The 21,273-nt window shown below is 40.2% G+C and overlaps 1 protein-coding gene across 1 annotated transcript; it reads left to right on the top strand.

Annotated features, from left to right (window-relative positions):
- Positions 1-893: 893 nt before the first annotated feature.
- On the top strand, positions 894-4,379 carry barhl2 (BarH-like homeobox 2). Its single transcript, XM_085265669.1, has 3 exons — positions 894-1,858; positions 2,473-2,698; positions 3,729-4,379. The coding sequence occupies exons 1-3, from the start codon at positions 1,306-1,308 to the stop codon at positions 4,039-4,041; spliced, it is 1,092 nt and encodes a 363-aa protein (XP_085121795.1). The 5' UTR covers positions 894-1,305; the 3' UTR covers positions 4,042-4,379.
- Positions 4,380-21,273: the final 16,894 nt, after the last annotated feature.

Raw genomic sequence — 21,273 nt, 5'->3', positions numbered from 1 at the left:
GTGGAGCCTCTCTCCGCAGACACTTTGTCAGCTTGAGCCGCAGTTTTTTTTTTTCTTCCTCCGCATCCTTCAGATCCACATGGAGAGGGGAAAAGTGCTGAATTTCTACTACCTTTGAACGCTCATTAGCACCTCATAATTACTTTACTAATTAGGGTGACATGGTTATTAACAAGATGCGCTGTCATGACAGTCCCCACTCCTCCCCGCTCCTAAATATGTCGACCTTGCGGCTCCTAGAATATATCCTTAAAGATAGATCAGATGCCAGCAGCGACACTGGAGCCGGTTCTCAGGGCGCACAAACATCTGATCTGATATTTAGCTTTTTATCTCCACAAACTATTTTTAAAATAATAAATCAGGGCTGGAATTTGGCTGTGGTCAAATCTGGCAACAGCTGCACTTTTCTTTTATCGTCTACGAGGATAAAGAAAGCTTTAAAAAGAGTTTGACGGCTGGAAAATAAAGTAAATGTTTGTACTTCATCCTACCATGCTGGAGTTTCCACTGAGGACTTTTTTTTCGCTTTATAAAATTATTTCAAATCTGAATTTAATTTTTCTTTTTCTTTTAAATTCCCACATCTGTAGCTTTTTCTTGACGGCCAGGATTTAATATGAAATGTTCCCAGTTTGGCCTTAAAGCACACGCGTGTTTTTTTTTTCCTCCCTTTTTTTTTTAAAGACCTGCACTAAACTCGGTGCAATGGTTGGATTGAACTACCTAGATAAAGAAACAACTCGCTGATTGGTGAGGTGCCCGAGCCGGTCAGGACGCGAACCAATGGGAGAGGAGGAAGGTGGGTGGGGAAGTGGAGGGGGAGAGAGAAAAAGGCGTCGAGTGTTTATTATAAAGGAGAAAATATTAATTCCCCCTCGCCGTGGGCCGTGACGTCAGTATAGGAAGTCATTGTAGAGCTACACTGAAGCGATTAGCAGCAAAAAGGGGGAGCCTGATGTCGAGGAGTCAGCCCTATGTATATCTCTCTATACGCCTCAACTTTTAACACAAAGTTCAATATCCAAACACAAAAAGGGACGTGGACTACGCAGACCCACACTTTGCTTTTTCGCATTTTCACTGAATGTAACTTCGTGGACCATAAGCTGTGTGAGCCGCCTGTAAACGTGGATTTTGTCTCTCTCCGGGGTTTATTTCTCAGCTCTTTTAAAAAAAATTGATTTCATTTATTTAATTATTTTTTTTCTAACTCCGAGTTAATTTCGCTGACTTTCTTGTGATTTGCGCCGGAGGAGAAGCATCTCGCTGTTGTTATGAAGACTTCATCCGTCCTTTCTTAATATGGAAGGATCCAGCGGGTCGAGTTTTGGGATAGACACTATTTTATCCAGCGCGTCTAACTCTGGTAACCCTGTGCTAATGAACGGAGATTTTCGGCTCGACAGCAGGACAGCGGATTTCAGGAGCCAGGCGACCCCGTCGCCATGCTCGGAGATAGACACTGTGGGAACCGCTCCCTCGTCCCCCATCTCGGTCACCATGGAGCACGCCGCCGATCCGCATCTGGTCCAGGACAGCCTTCAGCATCACCACCATCACCACAACCAGCCGCAGAGTTTGCCGCTGTCGCCTCAGCAGCAGCAGCAGCCGCTCGCCGGGGCCGGCTGCGCCCCGAGGACTGCCACCTCCTCCTTTTTAATCAAAGACATTTTAGGCGACAGCAAACCCCTGGCTGCCTGCGCACCTTACAGCACCAGTGTATCCTCACCCCATCACACACCAAAACCAGAAAGTGCCACGGCTCCGGACGGCTTCAGGCCCAAGCTGGAAGAAGACGAGAACAGAAGCAAGTTGGACAAAAGAGACGACATTCAGATCGAAATGAAATGCAAGGGTAAGAGCTCGTCATACTAGCAGGCTTGTTAAATTCACATTTTCAATACAGTAGAGTTCAGGATGAGCCAGGGACTCAATAATAATAATAAGAATAATAATGATGATGGTAATAATAATAATAATAATAATAATAATAATGATAATAATAATAGCGCTCGTTGTCTTAGTTCCAGCTTCCTTTATTAGTCTAATAGATGTGAAAACAGATGTATGCCTGGTGATTCTCCCCGTGCGCGGGGCCTCCCTAGTGGGTCAATTAGAGAGATTATTGTTCTTCCTGGAGGGGGGATTATGGAGCACTGAAACACAACTACAAATAGAGATGGATTGATATATTGATTTCTCGTTTTATGATAGAAAAAAGAAATCTTCAGGTATCAAATGCAGACGTTTCTTTTATTGCTGTTGTCTTGCCCCACGTGTGGCTGAAGGAAGTATTTGTACAAAGTTGGTCAAAGTTTGAGTGGAGGTGACGCACGCACGCCTCTGCGAGGTTATTATTCGAGTGTCGGTGTTGGGAGGAAGACTTAAAAAACGTTGGTGTGTGAAGAAAATTTCCAGCAGGCCTTTTATGGTTAACCACAATTCATCCGCCTTGCTCTGCGCCTATAGGGACTAAAGAAGAGGGTGACCGGGAAATCTCCAGTAGCAGAGACAGTCCGCCGGTGCGCACGAAAAAACCTCGCAAAGCACGGACAGCCTTTACCGACCACCAGCTCAACCAGCTTGAGAGGAGCTTTGAGCGACAAAAATACCTCAGCGTGCAGGACCGCATGGACCTGGCCGCGGCTCTCAACCTGACAGACACACAAGTCAAGACCTGGTACCAAAACAGACGGTAAGCGGCCATCATTTTTAATAACTGCTGCAGACACAACGAGCGAGACGAGGTCAAACTGGGGAGCAAGAACCCCTTTTGGCTCTGTAAAACAAATGAATACAGCTGTTATATCGGCCAACACTGGGTATTTAAATCTAAAGATCGGGTTTGCAAGCACTTATGAAAATCAATCTGACTTATTAATTGATACTTTTATTTTTTTTAAAAGTGTTTTTCAGCCACTTACAAAGATCTGCGTTGGTTATATTTTTGCGCTGCGTGATCTTAACATTTCTAATCCACGTGGAGGGAGAAAATAAATTACACCACAAAAGAATCTCGTATTTTAATTGATTTAATTGTCGTTCTGGAAAAAAAAATAGATTTTGATCATGTTTCATTTTTATTCCGTATAAAAACAGACAAATAGAAAAATAAGCAAGTTTTATTTTCTGAGTATTTGTGGACAAATGTGAGGCTGACATGATGACACGTTGATCAGGAGATGATGTGTAAAATAAGGAAGTGTATGTAATTTCGGACATTGTAGATCATATGAAAATATATTATTTGTCTTTTTTATATTCAGTTTTGTAATATTCATTAAGTCTTATTACATAAATTATTTCAGCAATAATAAATTGGTGCATTTGTTTAATTACTGGAAGTGTCCTGATTTATATTTTTCCTGCGCTATAAATATGGAACTTGTGCTTCTTACTCCTCCAGTCTTTCAGAGTTTCTAAAATAATCTCACTACAAGGCCCTTTACATTTTATCCCGCTACCCTTCACAGTAAAACTTGATCTGAAATTGAAAGAATGTGCGTGCATTATATTTTGTACAGGTGTGAGAAAAGTAGGTTTAGCTAAGTTTGGACTGAAGTGTATTTCCCCCCATCTCCTTCTCTCTTTTGCCTAATTAAACCATAACCATATATTCGTGCCCGCAATAATTAGGCCTCTGCATACCGATTAAAGGGGCGTTTGGGAAATCAGCAAGAGAGCGAAGTGATTAAATAATTCATCTGTTGTATTTTGATTTCCAGGACGAAGTGGAAGAGGCAAACGGCGGTCGGATTAGAGCTCCTGGCTGAAGCAGGAAACTACTCGGCCTTACAGAGAATGTTCCCGTCGCCCTATTTCTACCACCCGAGCCTGCTGGGCACCGTGGACAGCACGACGGCAGCCGCGGCGGCCGCAGCCATGTACAGCAGTATGTACCGGACTCCTTCCTCGCCGCATCCCAGCCTCCAGAGACCTCTTGTCCCGAGGGTGCTCATTCATGGCCTTGGGCCGGGGGGGCAACCGGCACTAAACCCCATGTCTAACCCCATGCCCGGCACGCCGCACCCGCGGTAAAACGCAAAATTAAGACGCTGACCAGAAACCTGGTTGAACACGTGATGTGAGTAACTGCATCGGAACCACATTGCAGGACTTTCTCTCTCTACCCGACCCCCCAAAAAGACACATTTAAAGACATTTTACAGAAGTAAAGGAGGTATTTAATATAGGCCCGAATAGCCTAAGTCCAGTCCTAAAGACTTTCTGTCCGGGCCCAGACACACCGCGAGGACTGCTCATGTCTGATTGTTTGTTTGTTTGTCTTTTGTACAAATACACTTACATTAGCAAATAAACTTATAAAGTTTATTAGATGGAGAAGAACTGAATGAATAAAGAAGTAATGATACTGATTGAATTGTAGAAGCTTTAATTCAAACTCGAGTCCAAATTAATTTCCTTTTAAACGCAAACCTTCATTCAAGAAGATGCAAAAGCCGGAGTCCAATTTTATTCATAAAGCACATTTAAAATAGCAACAGATTACAGAAGTTGTTTAAAATTTCCTTCTATTTTTTGACTGATAATCCCAGAAATTACATTAATCTGCGAAAGAACAGATATAAAAAAAGTTTTCATGTGCGCTTTTTCACAATAATCGACCGCGCGCATTAATATTTTAACCTACCTCATTATAGCGGTGGATAACCAGCAGAATTTAATCACTTTTTAGCCTGACTTAATTTAAAGGTAAATAATTTGTTACAGGAGCATATGGTCTTTAAATTGGGAGACACAGAACCGGTGATCACCGACTGGAGGTCAGTTTCCAGCCCTTTATATTTGTGTTTACCAGCACATATGCATATGGATGCGCAGCAGCTGATTGGTGGTGAGATGAATGGTTTTGATGAGTTGGGTATACTGGGAATGTGGCCTTGGCTTAGCAGCTGTTCCCTGGGAGAACAGCAGACAATAAGCCTGAATTTCTCAGCGTGAACGATCAGTGCAGCAGGATCAGGACAAGAAGCCTGCAAGAAGAAAAAAAGAAGAAGAAGAAAAAACTGCCGATAATCTGCACATTCTCAATAACCAATAGCCGCTAGTGAACTTACTTTCTTGAGGTTTTGTGGGAAAATAATCTCCAGTGACCCCAGAGCAGAATCGGTGTCATTGGAAGTTTTGCATCAGTCTTAAATCATCTGCAACGTTATGCATCAGCACTGAGTAAAAAATAATCTTAGAATGTTTTTACGGTAGGGAGCCGTGATTTTTTTTTTTTCTGTTTTTTACACCCTTCCCGTTTCTCTGAATGTGTCTGTGCTGCGCTAATAGAAGCTGCTGCAGGAGCAAACCTGAAGATGTTCAACGCGGCTCTGAAATGAAATGTTAACGGAATACTTTGATTTTATTTAGCTTCATCTAAGCGCGCACTCTGGAGAATATGGCGAGGGGGCGCTTGGTGTGAATTAACGCCTCGGGGCCCGTTTGTTTGGGTTACTTATCTGGGCCAAATTGACCTTTGCTGCTGGAGTGCATGCAAACCTTCAGCAACCATAGCCTATATATTATTTTTCTTATATATATATTTTTAGTTAGAGATAAAACATATTTTTTTACACATTTTGTTTCTGATAATTCCATTCTCGTTTTGAAAGAAGTAGCCACAACATTCCAGCATTTAAATGCCAGTTCTCGCATATTATATTCCTGTCTTCTAAGAAAAGCGCTCTCAATCTCCCTCCTCGCGCGCGCGCGCGCACGCACGCACACACACACACACACACACACACACACACACACACACACACACACACACACACACACCATCTATTGCACGGACTCGCACATAAGTCAGCTTTGTCACTTTGCCAGTGGAAGCCGTAAACACAGGCTTAAGTTTAGCCGTTCCTTAATACTTTGAGCACATGTTAATGTTGCCTATTTAAGCCATCTGCCTGTCATTCACTCTGTGGACACCTCTCTCAGCCATTTAGAGGAAAAACAGTCCTGCTGGTTTCACCTTCGGCGTGCACGGCTGCACGCTAAAGGACTTACTCGACCAATTAAATTCGTGTTTTCCCATTTTAATCAAATTTCTGAGACAGGGCCGGGATTATTATGGACTCGAGTGTTCGGGGTGCAGTCGCTGCGCGCTTCTTGTGCACTGTAATTCGACTAAACACAGTTTCCGCTTTCATCAAAACTCGGGGTCTGTGGATTTTGGAGTGAAATCGCATCAGGCCGCAGAAGAAGCGTTTTGGAGAGCAGACTGTTGGAGGATAAATCATTCCCTTCTCGGCCTTGTAAGCAATGATTGCGAAAACAACTTTAGCCTGTATCACCAACGCGGAAAAATATTAGCCCACTGTATTGACCCTGCAGCTTTTTCCCATTACTGCGGTATAGTGCCGACGCATGTTGTTCATATGCATGACTTCAACAGCATTATTTATTTATTGCACTCTGCGGGTGGGAGGGTTGTGGGTGTCGGCGGTTGTGGGGGCTGTTTCCAATTCATTAATAATAAGCTAAGCCATACAGCAACGCAGAATTAATAGCCTCCGACTATCTTATACCATCGGTAATTTCTTGGCACTGCTTTAATCAGATTTTTGTATTTTTTTATTTTAACAGTTGCTCCAGTTTAAAGCATTATTAGTTTTTTTGTTGTAGAATCTGTGGTAAATGCAAGAATACTTATCTGCCGATTAAATATAAATTAAATGTCTCTCAAAACTGTTAGATGGCGAAAAAAAATATAGGCTAATATTGTTATTTAGACCGTGAATTCGCTTGTGAGGCCAAACAACGGACTTTTGGGCGAAGATGAGCAATACTTGAGGAAACACAATCACTGGTGGAAAAAAAAGGGCAGCAGACTTGAATAAAGAGGATTAGGCCTTTCTTTTACATGGCGCATATTATCCAGAACAGATGGGCTTTAGAGAGTCGTTTTCGTCTTCTTCTTGCCTCAAGGAACCTCGTTGGGCACTTTAATTGCCACTTTTTCCAACTGATGTAATGGTGGGATATCTTTTTCATTACAATAATGAGGTAACACTTGCTCTCCTTGGCCTCTCATTATCACAGCTCCTACATCACTCACTAAACACAAATTTAACCCCCCCCCCCCCCCAGCCCCGCCTTCTTCCAAAAAAAAAAGAAGAAAAAAAGAAGAATTGATGGCTAAGATCTCTTACGCAGGTCACATCTTGCATCTTGTAGGCCACATTATCACCAACAGTTTCTGTTTTGTCAGAAGTAAAACATTTTTCATTATTTAAGAGCCTCCAGGAGAATCACATTCAAAAGGTGTAAATAATAGCTTCAGTTAGAAAAATGCATCACTGGGACTCACTGCGGGTCAGGCGCTGTGCTATTCAGAGGCGTGCATGCATCAAGTTGGTGGTGCTTATAAATGGATTTTTAGTCCAAAGCGTGCGCACACACACACACACACACATACAGAAAGATGGTCAGCTAGTGGCTTTATCCACTGATCAGCAAAATGCTTATATTTGAGTACAACTTCTTTAAGTAATTTGAAAAGCCAAAGACTCTCCCAGTACTGTAGTATTATTTAGCAAATATGTGAGTATTAATTTATAGGCTAAAATATACAGGTGTCATTTAGTTTTACACAAGGTTGTGCTAGTCAGTCGAGCTGATTGTAAAGTTTAAACCTACTCGACCAGTATGCATTAAATAATTTAATAAAACATAGAAAAAAAAGTTCCTTAACTGCTTTTTACTGCTCTAGTTATGAATATTTGACATTCTAGGGATGATTGAAAATGCACCTACTTTCAGAAAAGTTTTGCATAAAATGAATAAAAATCCATTTTATTTCAGCATCAATTAACAACTTAATTATTTTCTTAAGCGTTTATATATATTTGTGAGTTTAATACACTGTATTCATGCAGTGTGTAGGACTCTGTGCAGCTGAAAGATGAGATACAGAGAGTGGCCATTTTTTTTACCTTTATAGTTCTTCTGTGTTGATATAAGAAATTAGTGATGCAAAATATTTGTTATTGAATTATTATTATTATTATTCTTTATGTGCCTTAGGTTTTTTTCAAACAGAAAATAATACTAAGTTTGGTTGTTAAGAGCAGTGAGTATCCGGTGAGCAGACTTGTTGACAGGGTAAGCCATCCACTCATCATCCTTACAAACACCCACCTCACAGCTCAGCCTAGACTAGCATGGACATCTGCAACAGTCCCGTCTGAATGATGCCGTATAGCTGCGACATATCATAGTTTAAATGGCCTCATCATTTCAGCAAATCCAGCCAGTTTCCCTCTCTCTTTTTGTCAAGTGACAGGACAGCTGATGGCAGAGAAGCTCCGCTACCTTTCAAGTTTCAACCAGGCGCCGTCACATGCGACCGCACAACCAGGAAGAAAAAAGTCTGTCAGCAGTGATGTCAAAAGCTTCAATTTTTACAGAGCAATTAGGGGTTTCATCACAGCGGAGCGATGTCAGGATTCATTACGGCTCAGCAACAGCTAATTGCTTCAAGGTTAAAGTAACAGATCTGACGGCATTATATTTTAAGTGACAGACTGAAATTCTGGTGGTGTTTCACAGAGCACAGCTCTGACATTATGGGAGTGTGCTCAGGAGGATGGTGGCTGAGAAGCAATAAGAATTACTGCACATTAGGACTGTGATTGGTTAAAGTAGTAGTAAGTCTCTAAGGAACATATGGTTACTGCTGTTTTTGTCTTCCTCTTTAAGGGGAAACAAAGGACAATGTAACATTGTACTTGGAAAACACATTTTCCAGAACATCCTTCTTGAGTTGTCTATTTGCCCTTGTGGGTATAAAGTATCCATCTAGTATGAGACACAAATGGAAAATCTAATATCTGTTCAGACTTTGCACCTGCCATCGAAGCATTACAGTATACAGCTGTACCTGCATCTCCTTGTGACGGCGCCAAACCTACAAAGTTTTATCTTTCCACTTGTTTTAACCTCTGTGAGGTCCTTTCATTTTAACCTCTCAGGTGTTTTTTTTTAAAAGCTGAGAGGTTAACAAACTTTCATAAGAAAGAAGAAAGACAATTTCCTTGTCTTTTGTTAACTTACTGCCTATTTGAGACCCCTGAACCTAGCGAAGTTCACAAAAAGAACAGTAATATACAAAATCTGTTCCTTAAACCTTGAAGTAATGAATTCTGACGTCACTTGACTGTCAAAACGTATTGTTTTGTGAGATATGAATATTGTAATACCCAGGATTTTTTTTTAGAGAACAGCACAGATAACAAAAAAAGTTCTTGTGATTTTTATCGGAAATAAAATCTGACCTCTGACCTCTATCACGTTAAACGACTCTAGGCAGTTAGGCCTGCAATTTTGTTACATCAGAACCAAACTGTAACCGCAGCTCTTATGATTATCTTTATATTAATATGATCAGTAAATGCCTGTTTGCTCCTTCAGATTATAGAGAAATGTTAAGATTTAGGTTTATGTCACTTGGCATCTTACAAATTTAGGACCAATTTAACGCTGGCGTTTGGAATTATTTTCGTTTTTGACGAACTTCTTGGAAATGATCTGACTCCTTAGTTGCTGAATATTCACCATTACACTTGCTAATTTTGTGCAATTAGTTGGTGCTTCATGCCCTGGGTTTGTAGAGCATTTTCACTGCTTTCTGTTTTGTGATATCAATAGGCCGGATGGCCAAAATAGTCAGCTGAAAGATGATATAATATAAAACACCTTAGAATGGAGGGAAACTGCAGGTAACGATGTGTCAGTTCATTATTTTACATATGGGCAATCAAATGTAATCCATTTTTAATATAAGATATTGATTGTAGCGGCTCAAAGATATGGCAGCAGTAACCGGAGGCAGCTGAAAGCTCTAGCTTTTGTCTGGGCTAAGCTAATGTTCTTACATTTAGACCTTTTCATATCTTAATGACCCCAATTTAAGACAGAAAGTGAACATTTTTGAGCAAAATGAAATATGGATTGGGGCATGCATGCCAGAGAAGTCTGCTGAAGTCGTTTCAATTGAGCAGTTGTTTACCCTTGGCTTTTCCCCCCCCTCTTAAAGTAGAATACCTGATCCTTTGAACTGATTGTTTGTTTAACTGCTGCTGGGAATCAAGAATCCCTGAGGTCTGAGTAAGTGTTGATCTAAGGTTGGATTTGAAATAGCCTAATGAGGAACTCTTTGGATAATTAGTGATAGCTGGAACGCTTGTGGATAATTTGAGTGCTTCGCCACCCTGTAACAGCAAGGCAACGGGGAAGAGGGCGGATGATGAAAGAACAGAAAGATCAGGGTTAATGAAAATTAGCATGTCAAGTTAGTCCCTACCTCTGTTTTTTTTTTTTCTTCTTTTTTTCATCTTTTGTTCTTCTTGAGATGCGTTATTGTTGATGTAATGGAACAATTAGCAGTGTGGTTTAGTGCAGGGATAAGGTGCTGTTGGAGAGAATGGTTGCTGCTGCTGCTGCCGCTCCTGGAAATGCAACTAACACTGTGGTAATTAGAGGAAGGAAGGTGTCTAGAAGAGAGGTCCAGCAGGAAATGAGGTGGTGGCAGTGGGCCTATGGGGACAAAAAGGCTTCCCTCCTTCTGTGCCCACTCGGTATTCAGTGGGAGACCACAAACAAGAGCTGTGCCCAGTTCAGACAATCATACAAGTTTGGACTGGTCTGGACAAAACCACCAGTTAATTCAGCTTTTGATAGTTTTCACAGCTGTGGTGTGTATGTGTCAAGACACACAGCCACGACTGCTGCTAATAAAGGTTTAGTATTCTTTAAGGCAAGATTTGTTGTTATAAAAGCTGTGAGTTTGTCACTATAGAATAAAGCGTGCATGATGATCTACTTTCAAAAACAAGTGTGCGCTGGTTGGGTAACAGTTAGAGAAACCCCAACTAAGCAGGACCCTGCGTTGCCATTTTGCAGTTCGGAAAAATGAGGATGATGCCGTGATCCTCGATTCCATCGCTTTGTTTGTTTTTGTTTGGAATCACAACAGTAAGCAGTGAGCACTTGCCGGAGGTTGTGTCATGCCACAGTTAATTACATTTTTAAATTAAAGCGGTCTCCAGATCAACCTGCTGAAGATTGACATTAAGAACAGCACTGGGTGTGACGAGAAGTACCTGTGACGCGCAAGCACGGGCCTGCCGAGTGGTGAGATGTGATTAGGAGCTTGTGTTAAGCACTGTCTGGCCCTCTCACCACTTCAGTGCTGCAGGCTTCGGGCCAGAATGCAAGCTGTTGATTGGCTCTGTGTTTTTAGATATTTCACAAGCATCTCCTCCTGCAAGAAGTGGAATGACTTTAACACATGCACACGGGCATATGCCTGTATCTCATACACACAGAGTGGTGAGAAACTTGGACATATGCATGCGCACACACAGAGTCGCTAAATGTGTTGCTAAATGGATAAGGAAGGATCAGATCACCAAGGGAGTCAGAATGGTACAACAGAACAATAGTTATATTTCTCACTGCAGTTGGAAATAAACAGAGCTTTTTTTCAAGAGACAAAACTGGTCTTTCTCTGCATTAACTATTGCTATGGGCTTTTTATATAGTTATTCTCCCCATAGTCACACAAAGCAGCTACCCCCCTAGTTGAAGCGATTTGCTGTTCACAATGCCTCAGCTTAACCAGCTAGGTCAGGTCAAGTTGACTCAGACAATAGGGACTTTAGTGTCTCACCCACAGCACAGAGTGTCGCAGAAACAAAGCAGCTCGCAGCAAGTGGAGCAAACATTTCATAAAGTCGTGGCCTCAGTCTATAAATGTCCTGTCTAATCTGTTATTTCTCATCAAGCAGGACTTTTATCTATTCTTACACTCTGAATAGATATCAATATTTGGAAAAAATAGTTTTCTTATTCCAGACCCCGTTATAACTCCAATTGATGTTACAGGACATTTATTTCCAAGCCTGTTCTTTGGTACCAACATTTTATATGTGGGTATAAATAAAAAAAAACGAGGTTCCATAAGACACCATTTACCAGTGAAACTGCAACAGAACCACTTTAATCAATAATTGATTAACCATCTGTGTTCAAATTCTTTAGCAAAAACGCACAGAAATAATTGTGACAATGTGGATATATATATTACGTTTTATTTTATGAGATTATCTTTTATATTGGCATTTTTTGGACACATGTGTGACAAAATGAGACAGATGAAATGTTCGTTTTGTTATACTAACATTTTCTTTAGACTAGCTGGCAAATTAATAGATAATAAGCAGTAGTTTCTAGCTGCTCCCATAGAGCGCTTAAATAGATATTTTTTTAAACCTACATGGATGTGTTTTTCGTTGAATGACCTTTAGAGTTTTCAGCACACACGGACCATCCAGGGAATATGAATGCCAAGTCAACGCCTTGAATGTAGTAATATCATTAGAGTTTGCCATTCACTGTCAATGATTCACTCCTCTGAAATGACAAGGGGAGAGGCCCAATTATAACAGAACATATGTGCGATAATAGGGAGATAATTGCACGGTGTTCACAATACCCATTTTAAGAGCCAGCAGCTAAGTCTTCACTCAGATGGCGTCTGAGAAACATATTCATACTGCACAGCCATTGCAATATACCAAACCATGGCTGTAATATCCTGTGTATGTGAAGTACTAGCTGAAAAAAGTGTTGCTATCATAGGGTGTGCAATCACAAACGCAAAAATTCAAAGAGAATTCCCAGTCTGTATGCATTGTCCGTACTTTATGGATGTGCACCGAGAGGAATTCATATACAAAGGTCTTCTAGCAGCATACACAATAGCTGCATATAGAAGGAGATGAACATCTGATTTGTCACATTTGAAACACTAATGTTTAAACCAAAAGGAAGAGCACACAGTAATGTGTTCATTCATCTGCATAAACACCACCTGTCCCGGCACAGACAACTCCTCAAGCAGCGAAAGTTTAGTGGCAGCCTGCGTGCAAGCCAATCAGTAGGGGCCCAGCTGTGGTTTCACGAACCCGTAGCGTTTTCAAGTGTCAGAAAGCGCTCTGAGTACTGTTGCTGGTGCTAGAGAGAGAATACTTTCATTTCATGTCATCCGCCAGCGAGACGAATAGGCGACACGATAACAAAAAGAAAACAGGGTTTGCTATCACGATTGACATCCAAAGGTAATTTATGCTGGCCCTTTATTTACTCACGCAGCTTCCATATACACACTGAGAGTTGTTCTTGAAGGCTAATTTGGAGCATATTTGGCATATTGCAGGCCCTCTCTCCTTAAGAATTTCCATCATTTGTCTCAGTCATGAGCATTGTGTTATCAAAATCCAGAACAGCATTGATCACTTCGCTTTTTTTGTGTGTGTGTTTTTTTGTTATCGTCCCTGGAACAGCTCCTTAGTGCCAAAGCTTTTGTTTGTTTTTCCTGCTGTTTTTTCCTACACTGATACTAGAACAATACTGTCAGCTTCTGTCTTGACTTCTTTCTAAAAGTGGGATATGGCATGTTCCTCAAATGGTATCTGTAATAAAAAGGAAAGCTTGCCTCACCTGACACCTCTTCAGCTGCACGGGAGGGACAAAGCTTGTAGTTTGTTTTGATGGTTAAAGAGGGGATGGCATCTGGCATCGTAATTATTGGAATAAATTACCGTGCGGCACTCATAAATGAAACTGAAGCACTGTCAGATCTTGATCAAATTCTGTTCTTTTTCTTAAAACTATAATTCGTCTGCTACCTTTGCCATGTGTATTTTTTTACTATTTGATAAATGCCTTCAATTATCTGTTGCTTTTGATGGATACAATTCAGTGGAAATTCTTTTTTTTTTTCCTCCATTTTTTTTCTCTCCCAATTGTAGTTTAGGTAATGGTCACTTCTTTCAAGTAGTCCACTTTCAAGAGAAGCTTTTAAAGGTAGAATTGTGGGTAAGTCAATAGTCACCACCAAAATCATACGACTGATCCACAAGGAAGAAAGGGCCAATTAGAGATCATTTGGCAAAGAAGCTTTCGATTGCTTTCACTCTGGTATTATTTGGTCTTTTGTTGACCTCTGCTGAGAGCAAAGGCGGATTCTCTGACAACCAGGAGAGGGGCCGCCGCCACGCTGCTCTTTCATCTAGCATTGTGAGAGCACAAGTGCCCGAGTCCGCCAAGCACTTTAATCAACTTAATGCAACTGATACTGCCTGTTGTTATGAGCCTCCGGTCCGATTCAAAGAGGCCCACAGATGGACGACGCTGTGGAGGCTTTTCTGCAGACCTGTGCAAGCCAACAAGTGCTGGGGGGGTTAGATGGAGGAACAGGGAAGATGGGGGTCATGGGAGACACAGACAACACTCAGACAACCTGTCTGCACAGCCATGCTGGTTCCTCTCTTCTATTCTTCCACATCCACGTCTTTACAAGGGCTACGCAGCACATCTGATATGAAATGTGGGTGATGGACCTTTGTTTAGTTCAAAGGTTCGTACCTCTTTATTCCTAAGTCCCTTTGTAAAGCCTTGGGCCTTGAAATATGTATAACTGTCCTTTTCATTGAAGCCATCTGAGGGGGAAATCAAAGCCAGAAGTTTCTGTGAGAATCAGTTTGAAATGGTGTGTCTATATGGTGTCATCATTTCTTAACCTGATACCTAGCGCAGAACCCTTTGCGACCTTCAAAACATGAACGTGGACTATTGCCACTGCATATTGCCACAGATCACAGAGATAAAAATACAAATACAGAAAACAGTGATGAGAGAGCCACATAGTTCAAAAGGACACGGTTACCACTTGCAACTTGTTAAATGTGTGGCAATAAGCACAGATTATGGCCTTACATGGTCGTGTGAGGCAATCAGTTTTGGACATCCTCAGGGATGGATGCTGAGTTTATACACAGTCAATATGAGAATAAAAAACAACACTATAACTTTTGTAATGATTGGTCTGAAGGCAACAGTTCTGGGAAGATTCAAACAAATTTGTGCTGGGCAAAAAATAGAAACATTTTCATACCATCAGCACAGCAGTAAAGCCAATATGATGGGAACTGATGTCAGAAAGTGTTTTGAGTTTCATCCACGGTTTCCGTGTACTTTTGATAATTGACATATGATTATGATTATTGATTCTTGTGTGCTTAAGACTCAGACATAAAGACTTTAATTTCACTTCTTTCATTCAGTCCTTTCTTCAGTCAAACTTTCTTACTGAAGGTTCAGGATAAAAGTTCATAGCATCTCCCATTGTCTCTCATTGTCATTGTGGAGAAAACGAGCAGAGAGAAGGTCTATCGACAGACAAACTTGCAGTAAAAGGGAATAAAAAAGAACTACTTTCTTTTGGTTGAGGGTGACTTTGCCTCCACACCTAAACAGTAAACAACATTTTATCATCAGCTTAAATGCAAATTCATCTCTGCTACACTTGATGTAACCTAAATCTGACCATGAGCACCACAGTCGCTGTAGACCAGTCCAACACAGAACTTTACTGTGAACTCACCACATTAACCTGTTTATCCTGGACAAGGTTACCAAGTATTTTCATGCAAGTTATTTATAACTTAATTTCTTTTGCACGATGTTTCACAAAATGAAAATACATAATTTGTGAAAGCACATCCTGTACAAATCCAATACCTGATTAAAATTATGACAGTTTATCAAACGTCACGGAAAAGTGCTTACCTTCAAATATAACTTCTCTCTGTCTTCTTCCTCTGCTGTCATGTCTGTCTTCCTACATCTTTCTCCATCTCTGACTAATTTATCTCACACTCTTTTCTCTACTATGAAATACAGTAGCTGGGATAAGTACTACAATCAAAACTTACAGACCAGCAGTTATTCCAGCCCACTTTAACCTGCAAGCAAAAGCCAAGTAACCTCCAGTCGAGGCAGATGGCCCCGCCCCTCCCTGAGCCTGGTTCTGCCGGAGGTCTCTTCCTGTTAAAAGGGCGTTTTTCCTTCCCACTGTCGCCAAAGTGCTTGCTTATAGTGGGTCATATGATTGTTGGTCTTTTCTCTGTATGTATTATTGTAGGGTCTACCTTACAATGTAAAGCACCTTAGGGCGACTGTTGTTGTGATTTGGCGCTGTATAAATAAAATTGAATTGAAGTATAAATGCCATAGATGAACCTAAAGTCTGTTTTGGAAATGTAAGAAGTAGAATACTACCCAAAAATTCTACTCAAGTACAGTAATAAAGTATTTGTACTTCGTTATTTTCCACCTGGGCGGCAGGGATGAAATAAAGTAATACTGGAAGAAGAGGGCGAATGCTTCCGTTTGACAAAGTCCACATTGGAAGGCAGGGTGGTGGTGATGGAGTCAATCGCAAGACTGTCAGCCTGTTCTGTGGGTAACTTTCTGTACTGTTAGAGTTTGTTTTCTTTGTTATTTGTGTAGTTTTACCCATCAAAACTGCTCTGTGAGTGTTAGATAAAGATCATGGTTTGGGTTAATCTAGGCATTTGCTTTTTCACAGTGTTCACCCTGCACACTGAAAACTTACACTAAAGGGCAGAGCTTTAAAATGTGATGGCAGGTCAAACATCTTCTACTTCTGTTTATTATATATAAATTTAAGCATAAACTAACTTAGCAGACCATATAAAACCATATTTCCAAAAGGCTTTTTTTTTGTGCTAATATCATTATAATAAAACCCCACAAACAGTAGCACAGCTGTGAAACTATTTCAAAAAAAATCCCACAATTTGGTTTATTATAATAGTATACTTGCATACTTTAATAAGAGTTCAAGGACATGCAGCCTAATTCTAGAAGAATGTGTTGCACACAAGCCAGTGGAAAAGTGCCAGTTCCTCAAATGGCCAATAGGGGGTGACTCTTAAAGTGTTTTGGTGTCTATAGTTTCCCATGTTAAAATGCTCAGCTTTACACCAGAAATAAATGTGTTTACAGCTTGATCGAGGATTTTTTTTTAAATTCTCAACAGCTAATTCACTTCCTTATTGCAAATGTAATTTTTAAAAATGATTATATTACATTTGGAAAGGTTTGTAAAAGGTTTGACTGTGGCTGTTGGAGGGAAAGATGGATGCCAAGCCTGGCTTCTGCAAATACAAATCACAAAACATTTTGTTTTAGTGTGTTGGCCTTTTATTGGTCAGTGCCTTATCATAATAGTTACGTAGTTTAGAGTTTGCATACAAAATTAGAAGGATATTGGGTAAAGACGAATATACGACAGATATAAATGTAAAAAGTGTCACATAATCAGGCCTGATGATAGGCTACAAAAATAAAGATAGTACAGTAGTTACCATGGCAATAACTGAACTATTAGAGTGAGTGCAATAAGTCTCTGAAAAAATGCTGCAAAAAATACAAATTATGTTATACCTGTGCCTATTGCCTGCTATATGTAGGAAAATTTAATTGAGTGTTGCAGAAGCCTTACAGAAGGACAGAGAGACACACAGGCCTCCAAGGCATGACATTGTTTTTGACTTGGCAAAGTGCTGAGCTCAACAGCAGACCACTAACAAGGAGACAACCACCCCTGAAGGAAGGGGTGATACACAGAATGGCAGGAGGACTCTTCTTTAAAGGGAAAGTGGAAAGCACTCACTGCTTAATACTCCTGTGGTTAGTTCCTCAGTCATAACAAAGGTCTGCTGGACAGTGATTTTCATACTCTTAGTTCCTCCCGCTTCATTTTGTATTTGCACTGTGGCTCAGCATCAACATTAAGATTTCTCTTGAATATCAATAATTCAGCGTTTGCTTGGAATTCATTTTCAAAGGGCTGAGTTAGATGAAGAAAACTGTATCAACTTGCTTTTATCCAACATTGAGAACAAGCCAATCTAAGGCATTGATGTTATTTCTCTGCTTTGTTGTCTGAATTGGAGTCTTGATCCCTGAGACACAGCAGAGGTTTTGTTTTTATCTTTGGATTAAGGAAGCATAGGTCTTTTTAGATTGGGAATGCTCTCGCAGGGGTCAAATAACAGATTAATAGGTCCAGTAATGAGCTCCCTTGAGTGTCAAGTCTCTCAGACTTCCCCAACCTCCGTTATGTCCTTTTATGATGGATGGCAGCAAACATCGTTCACATATCTCAAAGAAAAATGACTCAGATGCCATTTGTGTGAAGGAGAAACATCAGCTGTAGTGATATATTGTTCTGATATGATGTTCTCTTTTGTATCTTTGTTTGTCATCCATGCTTAAACTGTCACTGCTGTCTCCTTTTGTTTGGTCTCCTCACAGCATCACCGATGGTAACACGCCTCTCTGGGTTTCTTGAAGGTGCTTAAAGGAAGTTAGGTGTTAGATCTGGTGAATTTGTCTGCTTTGATTCAATCACCCTCTTCGTGCACAGACCACACACATGAAAATATGAATGGCAATACACCAATGCCACTCAAACTTTCTTCACAACAACACCTTTACTGATAAAACAGCACAAATTCATCAGTGTTTTAGGTGATCAGATCATCAGATTATACAGCTGATTTTAAGGGGTTCATATCAACCCGATCGTTCACCTAAACACATCCTGCCCTGCTTCAAATCACGTGATTCATTCATTCACCAGGTAAAAAACAAGAAAATACTAGTAACCATGTCTATAGGGGTTACATGTGTATCCAGATTTCTGATGGCCAAAGAGTCATGGCCAAAAGTTTTGCCAGTGGCAACACACTGCCACTAAACTTTTATTTATTTGCCAGTAAACTTTTTAAAACGTATGAAGTTTTTTAAATTTTTCTTCACATGGATGTAAAAATATAATCTAAATTAAAAACTCAAGTAGCATGAAAAATAAACTTTGTGCCACTGCTAAAACTTTTGACCAAGATGGTAAATCTATTCAAGTCAAGTGGTGTAAGTAGCGATACTGTGTAATCCCTGGTCTTATTCAGTAGCAGCAATATTTCTCCCTTTATGTTTGAGGCCTCTGTTTTTAAATAATCATGCTCTACAAAATATATAACCAGTAGATACAGTATTATTGAAGGAAAATTGAATGCCAGTTAAAGTACACTTAAGGTGTGATTGTCATATGTCATACATGACACATGACTTATTTGATCCCAGTAGGAAGTAATTGTTTGGGCTGTATGTCTCATTACTTCTTTGTTATGACTTGAGATGTATTGTCATGCAATTATGTTAAAATCTGCACAAATCACTAACCAAACTGCAAATTTAATTCTGAATTATTTGGAAGGAAACGGTGTCAGAGAGTCTTCTGTGATTGCATTCTACCCTTCAATGTCCAACCTTTGCATTTCTTTCCTTTTTTTTCTATGTCTGCTCTCTAGCCAGTACCTACCTTAAATATGAGTGCATTTTGCCTCCTTTTTCCTACAGCTTTGAAAAGTAAAGTACTTGTTTAAGACTGGGAAAAGGTTAGTGTGGTTATGGTTGATAAAAAGGTCTCTATGTGAACTTTGAAAACCCGTCGTCACAAAGTGCCACTCCACCGTGCTGCATGCAGGGTGCAGTACTTCCTGTGCTGCCACTGAATGTTGACCATACGCTGTAAATTTTGCCATAGTCCAGTACAGATGTCATTTGGTATTTCAGGTGGTCACTTTCACACGGTTTTGCCCACCTATTATAACACTGAATCATTATACTGTCATTTTTAGATGGACCAGGGATGGGTAAAATTATTCTGAAATGTCATCAGCTACTGAATAAAAATTACATGGAAGTGATGTAATAACCTCTTTTTAAAAAATATTTATTTATTTTTGTTGCTGTTAATCAATTTCAAGTCACTTTTTATTTTGATGGCATCAAATCACAACAACAGTTGCCTTAAAGTGGCTAACCCCCAAAATTAGATGATCTCCTATGAGCAAGCACTTGGCGACAGTGGAAAGGAAAAAGTCCTTTTAACAGGAAGAAACCCCCAGCAGAACTAGGTTCAGAGAGGGCCGGCCATCTGTGACTGGCTTGGGGTGAGTGAAGGAAGACTGGACAAAATACTCACTAGTTTTAATTGACTATTTTCTTAATGAAAAAAGCTAATATTAACTAAGGTATAATAAACAATGAGGTAAATGTATTCCAAAGTGAGTGATTAAGTTAGTAAAATGTACATTAAGCATGCACGGATAAAATAAAACCTTACAAACATTCTATTTATGCCATAATTTTAAAGATTTGTTGGCATTTTAAAGCTATAATCAATATATACTCGTGCAGTACTCATTAATATAACATATTTATAACACATTTATAACATATATAACACATTTCAACATGTAATCCATACTGATTATAGTTACTTATTTTTGTAACCTCCTTACAGTGCATCTTTTACTGTTCATAAAATTAAGTTATATTTTTTTACATGAAAATTATTCAGGAATAACATTTCTTTATGAAAGGCAGTAATGTTGTAGGCAAGTCAGAGTTTCACACCTACCTGCTTTGTCCAATTTATGGTCAGCCTGCTCTCACTGCAAAATCTTTGATGAGCAGCGGGCAATGTTTAAAATCCTTAACAGTGTCGGCCTTGTCATCTCGTGGCTGATTAAGAAGTGTCAGGCGCAGAGCATAATCAGCTGCCAGAGTGGCTCCCCTGGTCAGATATCTCTGTCCACCATCATTAACTGACCTTACACATGTAGAGAATAACCACAGGGGGAGAACAGACTGTACAGCAGTCACAGGAGACAGATCTCAGGAGGTGATTATTTTATGCTACACCATGGAGTGATGCTAATGACCTCTATGCTCTTGCATTAATAACCTTTGCTGTCACATTATCATGTGGCAGAGGTGTATGGCAAGGTCTTCACCTCTCTGGAACAGTTTAACCAGAAAAAAGCTCCACTAATGCTTGGAATGAGCTTAGATGTTTAGGACGTGCAGGGGTAAGCAGCAATGATGGCGATAGGCAAAAAAGTTCATATAATCAACTACAACAGTGTCAGACATTGTTTGTGACTCAATATTCTTTGGACCTTAGGCTTAGTTTATAGGACACATAATTCCTAAATTATTTGGCATTTATGTAAAGAGCAAAAATATCATTGTTTGGGTCTGTGTGTCCACAAAGGTTTGCATTGGACCCCTTTGAACATGTCCATAAGCAGTATACTGTAACTGTGTGTGCATCATGGAATTACACAAGAAAAGTGAACTGTATGGAAGAGGCTGGCTGGCTGGCTTACTTCTGCAGTCCCGAGACATGCATGTTATGTTATTGGTGACTCTAAATTTGCTGTATGTGTGAATGTGAGTCTTGTCCTGTCCTTTCACATAGGAAGCGGCATGCACTGTGTTGTGCTCTAAAACATCTACCTTTCTATTACT

The sequence above is a fragment of the Mchenga conophoros genome, linkage group LG23, assembly GCF_057382185.1.
Source record: "Mchenga conophoros isolate Kocher_MC1m ecotype Shallow Benthic linkage group LG23, M_conophoros_male_GT1.1, whole genome shotgun sequence".
Lineage (NCBI taxonomy): Eukaryota > Metazoa > Chordata > Actinopteri > Cichliformes > Cichlidae > Mchenga > Mchenga conophoros.
Note: the sequence above shows the minus strand (reverse complement) of the source record. Positions and strands in the feature narration are given on the sequence as shown.

Excerpts from the sequence above, each read along its gene's own strand:
- barhl2 (XM_085265669.1), top strand. The coding sequence starts at position 1,306 with ATGGAAGGATCCAGCGGGTCGAGTTTTGGGATAGACACTATTTTATCC. Across the intron at positions 1,859-2,472 it reads GATCGAAATGAAATGCAAGG|GGACTAAAGAAGAGGGTGAC; the intron begins GTAAGAGCTCGT and ends CTGCGCCTATAG. Across the intron at positions 2,699-3,728 it reads ACCTGGTACCAAAACAGACG|GACGAAGTGGAAGAGGCAAA; the intron begins GTAAGCGGCCAT and ends TTTGATTTCCAG.